The 13,679-nt window shown below is 42.5% G+C and overlaps 1 protein-coding gene across 1 annotated transcript in view; it reads right to left on the bottom strand.

The window, feature by feature from the left end:
- Positions 1-6,342: 6,342 nt before the first annotated feature.
- LOC106589351 (anthrax toxin receptor 1) overlaps positions 6,343-13,679 on the bottom strand; it is a 28,070-nt gene continuing 20,733 nt past the window's right edge. The window contains exons 15-18 of the mRNA XM_014179196.2: positions 12,658-12,756; positions 12,298-12,465; positions 12,021-12,101; positions 6,343-8,963 (exon numbers count right to left, since the gene is read on the bottom strand). Coding sequence (XP_014034671.2) covers positions 8,700-8,963; positions 12,021-12,101; positions 12,298-12,465; positions 12,658-12,756 — 612 coding nt within the window. The 3' untranslated portion in view covers positions 6,343-8,699. The remainder of the gene's footprint in view (positions 8,964-12,020; positions 12,102-12,297; positions 12,466-12,657; positions 12,757-13,679) is intronic.

Raw genomic sequence — 13,679 nt, 5'->3', positions numbered from 1 at the left:
CGGTATGCAAATTGGAGTGGGTCTAGGGTTTCTGGGATAATGGTGTTGATTTGAGCCATGGCCAGCCTTTCAAAGCATTTCATGGTGACAGAGATGAGAGCTACAGGTCAGTAGCCATTTAGGCAGGTTACTTTAGTGTTCTTGGGCATAGGGACTATGATAGTATGCTTCAAATATGTTGGTATTACAGATTCAGACAGGGAGAGGTTGAAAATGTCAGTGAAGACACTTGCCAGTTGGTCAGCGCATGCTCGGAGTACACGTCCTGGTAATCCTTCTGGCCCTGTGGCCTTGTAAATGTTGACCTGTTTAAAGGCCTTACTCACATCAGCTACGGAGAGCGTGATCACGCAGTCGTCCAGAACAGCTGATGCTCTCATACATGTTTCTGTGTTACTTGCCTCAAAGCGAGCATAAAAGTGATTTAGCTCATCTGGTAGGCTGGTGTCACTGGGCAGCTCTCTGCAATCCTTCCCTTTGTAGTCTGTAATAGTTTGCAAGCCCTGCCACAACCGACAAGCGTCAGAGCCGGTGTAGTACGATTCGATCTTAGTCCTCTATTGATGCTTTGCTTGTTTGATGGTTTGTCTGAGGGCATAGCGGCATTTCTCATAAGCTTCTGGGTTAGAATCGTGCTCCTTGAAAGTGTCAGCTCTACCCTTTAGCCCTTTAGCTCAGAATGTTGCCTGTAATCCATGGCTTCTGGTTGGGGTATGTACGTACAGTCACCCTGGGATGACGTCCTTGATGCACTTATTGACAAAGCCAGTGACTGATGTGGTGTACTCCTCAATGCCATTGGAAGAATCACAGAACATATTTTAGTCTATGCTAGCAAAACAGTCCTGTAGTTTAGCATCTGCTTCATCTGACCACTTTTTTATAGACCGAGGCACTGGTGCCTCCTGCTTTAATTTTTTCTTGTAAGCTGGAATCAGGAGGATAGAATTATGGTCAGATTTGCCAAATGGAGGGTGAGGGAGAGCTTTGTATGAGTCTCTGTGTGTTTAGTAAAGGTGGTCTAGAATTTTTTTCTCCCTCTGGTTGCACATTTAACATGTTGATAGAAATGAGGTAAAACTGATTTAAGTTTCCCTGCATTAAAGTCCCTGTTCTCTAGGAGCACCGCCTCTGGATGAGTGTTTTCCTGTTTGCTTATGGCGGTATACAGCTTATTAAGTGCGGTTTTAGTGCCAGCATCAGTCTGTGGTGGTATGTAGACAGCTACAGATGAACTCTCTCGGTAGATAGTGTGGTCTACAGCTTATCATGACATACTCTACGTCAGGTGAGCAAAACCTCGAGACTTCCTTAGATATTGTGCACCAGCTGTTGTTTACATATATGCATAGGCCCCCTCCCCGTGTCTTACCAGAGGCTGCTGTTCTCTCCTGCCGATAGAGTGTATAACCCGCCAGCTGTATGTTCTTAATGTCGTTGTTCAGCCACGACTCAGTGAAACATTAGATATTACAGTTTCTAATGTCCCGTTGGTAGGATATATGTGATTTCAGTTTGTCCCATTTATTTTCCAGAGATTGAACGTTAGCTAGCAGGACGGAAGGCAAATGTAGATTAGCCACTTGTTGCCTGATCCTCACAAGGCACCCTGATCTTTTTCCACAAAATCTCAGTTTCCTTCTCCAGCGAATGCCGGGGATCTAGGCCTGGTTGGGTGTCTGTAGTATCGCAGTTCTGATGTCCAGAAGCTTTTTTCAGTCATAAGAGATGGTAGCATCAACATTATGTACAAAACAAGTTATGAACAATGCGAAAAAACAATCAAAATAGCATGGTTGGTTAAGAGCCGATAAGACGGCAGCCATCCCCTCCGGCGCCATATTCATTCATTCACTTGATTTCATTCCTGTGCTGTTTGTAACTACCCTGGTAGGTTGACTGATAACCTGAACCAGGTTGCAGGCACTAGTTACAGTTTGAAGCTTTCTCTTGAGTGGGCAGCCTGATGAAAGCCAGTCAATATTTAAATCACCCAGAAAACATACAGTGCCTTGCGAAAGTATTCGGCCCCCTTGAACTTTTCGACCTTTTGCCACATTTCAGGCTTCAAACATAAAGATATAAAACTGTAATTTTTTGTGAAGAATCAACAACAAGTGGGACACAATTATGAAGTGGAATGAAATTTATTGGATATTTCAAACTTTTTTAACAAATAAAAAACTGAAAAATTGGGCGTGCAAAATTATTCAGCCCCCTTAAGTTAATACTTTGTAGCGCCACCTTTTGCTGCGATTACAGCTGTAAGTCGCTTGGGGTATGTCTCTATCAGTTTTGCACATCAAGGGGGCCGAATACTTTCGCAAGGCACTGTACCTCTTTCTTGATATCACATACGTTATCAAGCAGTTCACACATGTTATCCAAATACTAACTGTTAGCACTTGGTGATCTATAGCAGCTTCCCACCAGAATGGGCTTTTAGGTGAGGCAGATGAACCTGTAGCCATATTACTTCAACAGTATGTAACATGAGATCCTCTCTACGCTTTACAGGAATGTGGTTCAGAATATAAACGGCCACATCTCCACCTTTGGCATGCTAAATGACAAAAATGTTAACGTGGGCTATTTTCTAGCACTTTTCTGGGATGCTTGATTGTTTTTATTGCTTTACTGGGAAGTTTAGCAGGGATAAACATACTCATGTTATTTATGTTATTGCAGGGTGAGCTGCACACAGTGGACTTCCTACTAAGGCACACTGTCTCAGTGCTAACAGTATCACTCTGGTTCATAGGCACGTGATTACTGCATACAATAGCTGTGGGATCAGCAGAGACATTCAGGGAAGTAAGAGGGACATAAATTAGGTTACTTCCATTGTGTCTTCCAACGCCCCTGGGATAATGTACATTTGCTGAAGCATTATGACAACTCAGCGACACAATGGCAGGGATTAAATTAGCTGGGCTTGGCTCATTGATAAGTCATTGTTTTGTCATTGTGAAATGCTGCAACCTGGTCTCAGAGCCTTTCGTATTATTCTGTATTTAATTCTGTGTCACTCCAGTTAGTATGATATGTTACGTTTCGTATGGTATGTATTAATTTGTGGATGTCCATCAGCCGTTTCGTATGATATGTTAGGAATTACAATTCGCATTATATGTTACGCATTTGCAAAACGTATGAAATGTTATGAATTCTAGCTAGGTGGCTAATGTTAGCTAGGCTAGGGGTTAGGGGTTAGGGTTAAGTTTAGGAGTTAGGTTAAAGGGTTAAGGTTAGGGTTATGGGATAGCTAAAATGGTTACGATTAGGGGAAGGGTTAGCTAACATGCTAAGTAGTTGCAAAGTAGCTCAAATGTAGTAAATAGTTAAAAAGTTGCTAATTAGCAAAAATACTAAAGTTGTCAGTGATATGATTTGAACTCGCAACCTTTGGGTTGCTAGAAGTTTGCATTATACATCCCATCCACCACAACCAACCAACCTACTTTTGTGTTTGCCTTAAGTAAACATCTGTCTCATGTAACCATATCAAATCAAATCAAATTGTATTGGCCACATACACATATTTAGCAGATGTTATTGTGGGTGTAGCGAAAAGCTTATGTTCCTAGTTCCAACAGTGCAGTAGTATCTAACAATTCACAACAATACACAAATCTAAAAGTAAAAGAACAGATTGTAACATATCATACTAATTTGAGTGTCCCGGATTAGGGCTGTTGCGGTGACCGTATTTCTGCCACACTGGCTGTCACGAGTCATGAAGGCAGTCAAATTTCACGTGACCGTTTAGTCACTGTAATTAGGCTTCTCCAAGCTCTGATGCTGATGGTCATTAGTAGCTTACCAAACTTGTTAACTGCCTGGTATTCAGCACTCTATTGTCCCTCTAATCACTCTGACATCAATGGAAAATCTAATCAAGCACTTCATGAGAGCCCATGAGCTCATGTTGCGTAACATTTCTATAAGCTATGCAATTGCGTGAGAAAACAGAGTGATGGCCTCTATTAAAAAGACAAGGATCCAATCAGCTTTCTATAAACTAGGTCTACTATATTTATTTCTCAACTTTACTAATATTAAGCACATTGCTTATCTTTACAACACGAGTATAGCCTACCTGGTTGGAATGAAAACGAACCACTGGAAAAGCGTCCTCCATTCGCTATTTAAGTGCATAGATGACATGTATTTTTTCCGCTGCCCCTGTTTCGAGACGGGTGCATGATAATGGTCCATTCTAAATCAAAACAAATTTCACAAATATATAATTTAGTAGATGTAAAGACAAGAAGATTAAATCAAGAAAAGTCTGATGGGTGACAATATTAGCCTATCACTTGTAAATTATATATTATTACTTGTAAATGATGCCCAGCATCAGGCAAGAAACAATGCCTTTTTTTTCTTCGACTTTTTTGAATCATTGTCGTACACTTCATGTAGCCTAGCCCATAGGCCTATATGTTTTGATAAGGTTTGTATCACAACTAAAGTAGCCAATTCACTTCTTAAAATCAAGCACATTAATATGCTTTACAAGTCGTGTAGAGCTTAACTGGCATACATAAGCAGCGAGTGAGTTTCAAATTTGGGGAAGATCATTTTCACCATAAAAATGCACCTTTATAATAACATAAATAATCGCATTTGCGGTCACTTCTGACAATGGTGTTTTCCTGTTTGCCTACTGCCATGTGCACATTGCTGCGCGGTTAATGTGAAGAAATAGCCTAATAGTTTATTAACATTTAAAGTTAAACATTCTGATCTGTTGCGTGAGCCACATTGCATTTTTGATGCTAGTATTCATTTGGGATCTATCGCTTCCCACAACTGTCCCAGACTATGTTTGGAATATTTATTTTTTGCGCAGAATCGAATAGGTACATTTTTGTACTATGGGGGATAGTAGATTGACATAGGCTAGTGCTTTTGCTGTTCGTTAAGCCTACTCATCTTGTTGGTAAATGTGGACAGTTCTTCCAATATCTTCAATATGCACCTTGGAATTGGATAAGGACGCGCTCAGTTGCGTCCCCGATGTGTCTGTCTTCACTTGTGGCATGTGAGAAAAATGAGTGGGAGGTACTTCAGAGTGCAGCGTTCAGGGAGAAGGGCGCAACGCAGCACCCTGGGCCAAGGGCTCAACGGCCACTGGCTGCAAAAGGCATGGATCTTTTCTGGGTGCATTTCGGCCACACAAAGGGGATGCCGTTGTGAAATTTGAGGCATTATCAAGAGCTTGTCAAATTGTGAATGAGAGACTAGTAAAGTGTGAACAGTTTGCGCAAAAAAAAGCAGAGCTCATGCTTTTCAAGCAACTTTTTTCAAATCATCACTAGAGTCGCATCATGCAGCCTTAGAATGTATTAACACAGAATAGCCGCATGTGCGCACTCCCTCAAATTGTTTGGAGAAAATATCCTTTCTATTTTATTCAGCTTTGTTAAATTGTATACTACATACTATGAAATAATATAAAATAATGCCACAGAATTCTAAATTAACTAGTGTAGCCCACATCCATTTGGCATAGCCAGATCAGGACCTAACTTAAGGACAACTCAGAGTATGCTATTCTGTTCTTCTGAAATAGACAACATTTTCTTCATATCATGCTTCTTTAGACCTTTCTCAAAGTCTGCATCAGTGACTTGTAGGCTATGTGTGGAAGCCAGGAGATACTAAATGTGTTTAATTAACGTCAATTACCATGAGACCGACAGTTATTTGCTTGACTATCACCGGCTGACACATTTTGTGACCGCCACAGCCCTATCCCGGATTTGCATTTACTATGTTACATCTAGTCTGAGACCAGGCTGAGTGACCACAACTTCATATCGTGGCAAAGTGGATTATACTGAAGCTGCTGAAAGTGTGTGTGTGTGTGTGCACTTGTGCATGAGTTTGTGTTGTCTCCTATCCAAATGTACTGGGTGGAGCAGCAAAGAAGAAACTCGAACGTGTGAAAAAGGGGTCAGTGAGTGCGCCTTCTACAACACAGAGCCCCTCATAATTCACATAATATGAAGACTTGCTGAATTGAATTTACGTAGAGTTTGGCACAGTCTGAATATTACCCTAGGTGTTTCATTTGTCTGGGGTATTGATGGTGTATTAGTAACAAAGTTCTAAATGTGTTTTCCCCTCCATGGTGGAGGGTCCCTGAGCTCCCCTGTCCGTGAGGTGAGGAGGGCAGCCACAGCCACCCTCCAGACACTAGCCCAGGTGGATAGCTCTCCCTTCCACCCCATCATAGACAGGCTGCTGAAGACCACCGAGGAGCTCACCACTGGCCCAACTCACCTCAGATAGGTCAGACACACACACACAAAAACAACCCATTCGTTTCATATAAAAGCTTGAAAGTCAACCTTTATTGATACTGTCAAAAAAGAACGTGTCAAAAAAGAGAATCTTAAGACGTCTTTCCATACTTGTTTCAGTACTCCCATGAATACATTAAAAACAATGGTTAACATGTAAAAGAATGGTTAACATTTAGCGCAGGGGTGTCAAAAATATGGCCAGTGGGCCATTTTATACTTTAAAAATCACAAAAACAAAATAGAAATAGTATAAAAATTATAATGGACCAGCGTGCTAATAATCATTGAAATGAAAGCTATACAGACAGGGAGCATAGGAAATTCTAAAAACTATGGGTTGAGGACTATTTTTTGCAAATTTTGACAGTGAGGAAATATAACACATTTTCAGTGCGGCCCTTCGGACCTCGTTGAAGACCGAATGCGGCCCCGGGGGCAAAATTAGTTTGACACCCCTTATTTAGCGTCTCAGAGTTTTTTTCTCAGGAGAACACAGCCCCACAATGGTCCTGATGATCATTCTGAAGCAAAGAGATAAAAACACACCAGGGACTACATAATGAGGTCTATTTAACGTTGTTGCTCGCTCCTCTTACTATGCCATTGCTTGAGTGGGATGATGTTCAAATAAAGAGCCATAAATCCAGTCATACAAATGGAGGATGTTCATCATTGTCAAAAAGTAGAACTATATTATTACACTTGGGTGCCATCGAGCTTTATTTGTGTCGTACCGATAAAAACAAACTAAATGCATGCACCTCTCTTAATCATCATCATCATCATCCTGAACAGCTTTCAGCAGTGCTACAAAATATCAAAGGAATATAGTAACACAATAGTATTATAGGACATAATCGAATTAAGTACATTATACAAAGAGAGTAGAAAAATCGAAGTAGAACAATTCTGAAAGGTACTGTGTGTGATAAGCATATAATAGTATTCCTCAACCTTTGTCTGTACCAAGGACCGGCATGCTATGGACTTCCTCCTTTGAGGGCTTGATTTAAATCAGTGTTGGTTCATGGACAAATCACTGAAATTTCATGTGCCTTTTGATACAGGACAGTTGCACTTAGGAAGGCAATATTCCATGACCTAGTGCCGGATTATAGACCAATGGGGTTGAGAAACACTGCCATATGAAGTTGCGTGAATAGTTGTTTGTTTACATGCACAGTGTCCATCTTTGTCAGTGGACACCTTTGTCGTATTCAAGTACGCTCCTCTAGGTCTTTGGGGTTAATAAATTAGAGATGCGGTGAACTGCCCTGCAGTTGCAATGTGATTGTGATTCAATAAAAAAAGAAAAGGTAACAAACAATACAATGTATAAAAGTAAAGTACAGTTTTGAGACTGTAAAGAAATTGATGAGAGCCAATGACCTGACTTTAGCTGTTTTGTTTGAGAGGTTCATGGTTCAAAAGTGATTTAAAAAACGAACAATATAAAAAATGATGCTATATCTGAACTGCATTCAATGTGCACAGATACCGATATCAACTTAGATAAACCTGGGTTCATCCTTAGAGATAATCACCAAAAAGTGTTTAAAAATGCAACATTTTTACGCTAACAAATCTCTTACGCTACGCCTATGTATGATTCTCAACTAACTCATTCAGGGGATGTAACAAAAATTATCAAGGTGTTTGTGCGCCTCATTTTTGGCAGACCATGTGCTCCTATCCTGAGAGAGTATACTGTAAAAGCAGAAATCTTACGTGTTCAGTCCATATAAAAAGTGTCCCAGTGTCAACTTATGCTTATACGCTTATGGCTTCCGGCAACACTACCAAATGGGAGTAATTAAAATGGGTTTCTTGAACGGAATATGGAATAACCCACATGCGCTAAAACTGGCTTTCTCAGTCTGTGTAAACTTATTTGGACATGAGAAACAAATATTAAACTTAATCAAACCAGTGCCATGTTTTGTTGACCCCCTAAAAAATTTGCCCTTTCAAATCTTCCAATTTACAAAATAGAGACGTAAAAAGATACATCTAAAAATGTACAAAAGAGAGATGCAAAAAGCTCCAAATTATACATCATCTACATTGGTTTGATAGCAAAATCCAATCCTTGTGGTGGAAAGTAAATCGACTCAGAGATGACTAAAGTTAAACAAATTCACACAGTCTCACTCTACTGTCGCCTTGCCACTAACAATCTAGCATACTCAGTAGGTGATCAAATCATTTCATCCATTGCAGTATGTTTCTTTCTATGACTACATATTTTGCTGTCCAGCAACAAACCATAATGTCTCCTGCTAATTTCACCCCAACTCCAATAAATACTGTGCTTCTTTTCGGTTGAGGGAGCATCTTTGGCAATGTGGACTATTTCTTTATTGGAGTGGGGTCCCTAATTTGCTCTCATGGTCTGCTGTTTGGGCAGGGTGGGGGGCGTGTGGGAGGGGGGCAGGGGGGCCCTGGGGGGGTGCGGGAGGGGGGTGGCCCTGGGGGCAGCTGGGTGACGGGCGGCGCTCGCGGGGGCGGGCTGGTCTGTGGTGGCGGCGCTGTAGTGGGGCTGATCAGGGGACGGTAGTCCGAAGCAGGAGGGGGGCTATGGGCCCGGGGAGGTGCCTTGGCCGCTGCCGCTGCCTCGTCCTTCACCCGGGTGAAGTTGATGCATCGACCCTGGGGGGAAAGAGACAGTAACATCAGATTACACGGGGATCAATGTCCTAAAAGTCAGGAGGTATACAGAACCCCATTAAGCTACAGTAAAGACATAACTCTGATTACATTGTACCCCCCTCCCTGACATGATCCAGCCCCTCTCCCATGTACAGCACACAGGTGTCTAACTCCCATCTAGGCGAACACCTCAGAGCAAAGCTGACCCCATGGTCATGGGATGGTCACTACCCTTTCTGTCTGTTCCAACCAGGACCAGCTGGCTGGACGGTTAACCATCAGCCCCTGCTGTGACCCCCCCTACGCCCTCTTCCCAGTCCATTGTTCTGTTCCAATGTACTGTTGCTGTTGCCAATGAAACTGTAGCTGCTTTCCAAAAACTCCATGTTGTTTATAGCACCATATGGAGAATGAGAGAGAGAAAAATAGATAAAGGGGGGAGAGAGACAAAGGATTGGTAGGGGGGAGATCTGAGTTCTTGAGGCAAATTAATTCATTTTGTTGATAAACGTTTGCTCTCTATTCTCGTCCACAGCAGCTACATAGTTTGAACCCCAACCATCCACCACAGTGGCCTCTTACTGTGAACTCTTGTGGTTTATTGGCTAACTCAGATTCATGCCCTTACTGGAAAGACAACCCAGTAAGCCTTTTTCCATCCCCCACACAGATAGGCAGGCATGGACTTACTAGGGCATACTGTAGGACTGTAGAGGCATTTAACATTATGTAAACACACACACTGAGTGGCCGCATCGGCAAAAAAAATTGAAAACAACCGAGGACACATTCCATTCATCCTGACTTGTAAATTATGCGTCAAGGAGAAAAAAAACAGAAATCCTCTGGTAACCAAACACTGTCTCCTCAAATCCACTCTAAGTCTCTGACATTCCTTCAAGTCAATAACAGGATGAGAACAAAAGAGGGATGTTGAACATAAAATCAAATATCCTTTCATTCTCTGCAGACCCTTTGAGAGGTTCATTTCAGCTACCTTTCTGCGAGTACTTAACATTGAACCAGTGTGGTTTGAGACATTGAACCAGAAACTTACAACACAAAGGCCAGACAAAGAATGTCCTTCGAACCTCCATTTTCCAATGTCTACCATTAAACCCAGATGTCATAAAACAGACTAGTCAGGGCTGCTTCAGCAGGGTTCGTGTCCCCGCTGGTTGAGACGACTCTCGCGGTTGTCTCAGCTGCCTATTACCTCATGCCCTTCGCAGTGCAAACTCTCCATCTGGGGAGACATTAAATCAAAGCCTCTAGTTTAACCTCAGGAGTCGATCTGCTCGAGCACGTGATGTTTTACGTAGGAGCTCGCGGAGAAGTTGGAGAGTAGTTGGAGACAAATAGCTGAGGTCCAAATAGCTGAGGTCCCTAGGACTAGGGCTACACACAGACAGAGAGAGAGATGACTAAACCAGACTAAGCATGCTAATCATACCCTGTACACTAAACTGCACTCAACCTAAACTAAGCAAACAGGGAGAGGGTCTGTGTCCAAAACCAGCACAGAGAATCCCATAGTGGAGTGGGAGAGGAAGATGGAGAGAGAGGAGGGGTGTGGAGAGAGGGAGAAGACTGACGGAAGGGTCAAAGAGAATGAGAAATAAAAGAGGAACAGATGGTGCCTTTCTGTTTTTCAGTGTCGTGGAGTTACATAGCTACATGAGTTGTATTCAGAGAGGATGCATTGACCAGGGGGACATAGCAGCTCCATTGTGGACTGATGAAATCAAAGGAAACTAGGGATTGAACTGTAAAGGCTTTTAGCCAAGGCTTCTCTCAATAGTGCCATTCAGGATACAGGCGTCGTCATAGCAAATCGGCATGGTAATAAAATGCAACACAGCAACAGACTGAAATATGTCTGTCAGGAATCCAGATCGGACCTTGGCCAAATGGGTCCAATGGAACACACAAGGCCTGTGTATATGCTGTGAACGCCAATACGGCCTGTGTGTGTGTGTATGTGTCTGTGTGTGAGAGAGAGAAAGAGAGAGAAAGAGGGAGTGTGAGTGGGAGTGATAAGAGCTGTGTTAGCAGCTAGCATGGCCTAGGGGACAGACATGCTAAAAAGTCAGTAAGACAGTTTAATGGTTCTCCTCAGGTCACACTTTACACAGGAAAGAGCTTGCCTGCCTTGTATTCGTTTCCATTCCCCCTAAAAAAAAACAAGATTACACCAGTACCAGTAGGCCTGCCTGGGAATTTTTCTGCTTCTTCGTAACAGAACGCAAATTACTTGAGTTGGCGACGCCATTACACGGAAACACTTCCTCTGGAATAAGCAATGCGTCATGTTTAACCTTTTGCACGTGGCGATCGTTAAAAGTTTTCCTGGGTCAAACCCTTTGAACAAAGTATCGACATCTATTTGGCTGGGAGAAATCTTTGAAATTTGAAGGAAGCCAAGCATTAGCATAAGCATCATTGTTCCTCTTTGCGGTCGAAAAGCTTATTTTCTGTGTTGTTGTTGAGAGCTTATCTGGCAGTACTTCACTTCTTCTCAGTTCATATATTTGGCTGAGAGAAAACTCTTTAAATGTGGAATTCCAGTTAAAAAGGGTTATTTTCTTCAAATAACGCATGATTTTAACTAGTACCTGGAGAGGTGCCACCTCAGCAGGCTAGCTGCAGATCTAGAAGGAAAGAAAGGAGAGGAGGGCTATGGGATAAAGAGTCTCTCATATAGCCCAGCCCTCCAAGTGCATATCTAGAGCAAAAACCACCTTCAACCAACCCCAAGCCAAACTCCAATCTCCGTTTTGATATAAAGGGTCAGTATGGCAGTTCAAACATGTGCCCGATCAGAAAGTAGTTAAAGTCGAGGTTTTTAAAACACAAGGTGGATCTGTCTGGAGCGCGTCCACAGCTCTGATTTATTTTCTTTTTATGGCAGCGGCCGATTTGAAGCAGGTTTTGGCCTCTGCCTTATCATGAATTTTGGCACCGCAGGGGCATTTTTTTTAGGGAAGTGTAGGGCTGTATGATGAGGGATAGGGCTAAGGCTGGGCTCCCATGGTGTTTTAAAGCTTTAGTACTCACATGATCTCCTGGCTGAGGCCGCATGAGAGAAACCTGGTCGTAACCGCGGCGAAACAGGGCCCAAATGGCGTCCAGTTTACCCTGCAAACAAAGAGAGGGAGACATGGCTATAGTGAATACTGTCAAAAATGTTACCTGTGTAAAGTGTATATGGCCAATATGTCATTTCATCCTACACACAGTACCCTATTATACATGTATAGGTAGAGAGGAAGAGAGTGTATAAACTAGTCTGAGAAAGAAAGGTAGAAAGGAAAGAGAAGAAGAGTGTTTTTACCTGTATGGGGGTGTACCACTTCCTGTCTGTAGCTGGCTTCCTGTTGTGGGCCTTCTTGGGCTTGGGCTCGTACGGCTCAAACTCCTGCTCTGGCATTTTCACCACGGCGTTCTTGGGCTTCTCCAGCTTAGCCCCCTCCTCGGTTGAACCCTTCCCTCCCCAGCGCACCTGTAGGAGTGGAACAAAGATGGGGTATGACCTACTGTACCTGTGGAAGTGGGCCCACAGTACATACTACACACAGGCGGTGATGTAGAGTCTAGAATAAAGTTCCAACTGTCATGTGTTTGTGAGGAAATATGGAAGATAAAGATGGACATTTATTTGGGTGTAACTGTAATGTGATTAGATCCACCTCACCTCCATTCTTTTGATTCCTCCGACTCCTCTTCCTCCATAGTAGGATGCATCCACGGTTGGCCACTTCTTCTTGGGCATGCCATCTTCATCATCTGATTCCTGGCAGACAGAAAAGGTGGGAGCAAATAATGAACTTCCAAGCAAGTGTTCGATATGCCTAGGGTTCTATTTTCGGCTGGCGTGAAGTCAGAGCTACTGTCAAAATCACGATCTTAACTTTGGCTTGTAAAAGCCAGGGTTCTGCTATTTTCTAACCCTGGCGCGAGGGTTGGTCATTTACCTGTCTTATATTAGCTCGCTTGCGCTGAGGTGGGTGGAAATATTTTAGGTGTGTCTTTAAAAATGTGCGCTAATGTACCAATTTTAAGCAGAGCTAGTGGTGATATTAAGACCAAAAGCTGGACTTAGCGGTAACACAATTGGTTATGGCATTGATTTTGCAAACGGAGGCTCACAGTAGCCTAATCAGTAGCCTTTAATCTATGTTTTATTAAAATATCACAAGCAGCAAAACAGTCAGCAGACATTCCCTTTTTTCTTTATATTGAACATTATTTTTCTCCAGCTTCTGTGAAAGGTTTGGCCTCATTAGGCCTATCTGCGATGCCCATTGACTGAAAGGAGCCAGTGACTGTAGGAAGAATGTTTAGGAACATCGAGTTATAACAACTGCTTATTATTTTTCCTTTATAATCAAGTAAAAAGAAATTGCATCTTCCACTTTCATTTGTTGGACCAAACCGTCCCGTGTGGCTCAGTTGGTAGAGCATGGCACTTGCAACGCCAGGGATGTGGGTTTGATTCCCACGAGGACCAGTACGAAAACATGTACAGTGGCTTGCGAAACTATTCACCCCCTTGGCATTTTTCCTATTTTGTTGCCTTACAACCTGGAATTAAAATGTATTATTTTATTTTTTTTGGGGGGGGGGGAGTTGTATCATTTGATTTACACAACATGCCTACCACTTTGAAGATGCAAAATATTTTTTATTGTGAAACAAGCAAGAAATAAGACAAAA

The sequence above is a fragment of the Salmo salar genome, chromosome ssa28, assembly GCF_905237065.1.
Source record: "Salmo salar chromosome ssa28, Ssal_v3.1, whole genome shotgun sequence".
Taxonomy (NCBI): Eukaryota; Metazoa; Chordata; class Actinopteri; order Salmoniformes; family Salmonidae; genus Salmo; species Salmo salar.
The sequence above is the reverse complement of the archived record's forward strand: the minus strand, read 5'-3'. Positions and strand labels throughout refer to the sequence as shown.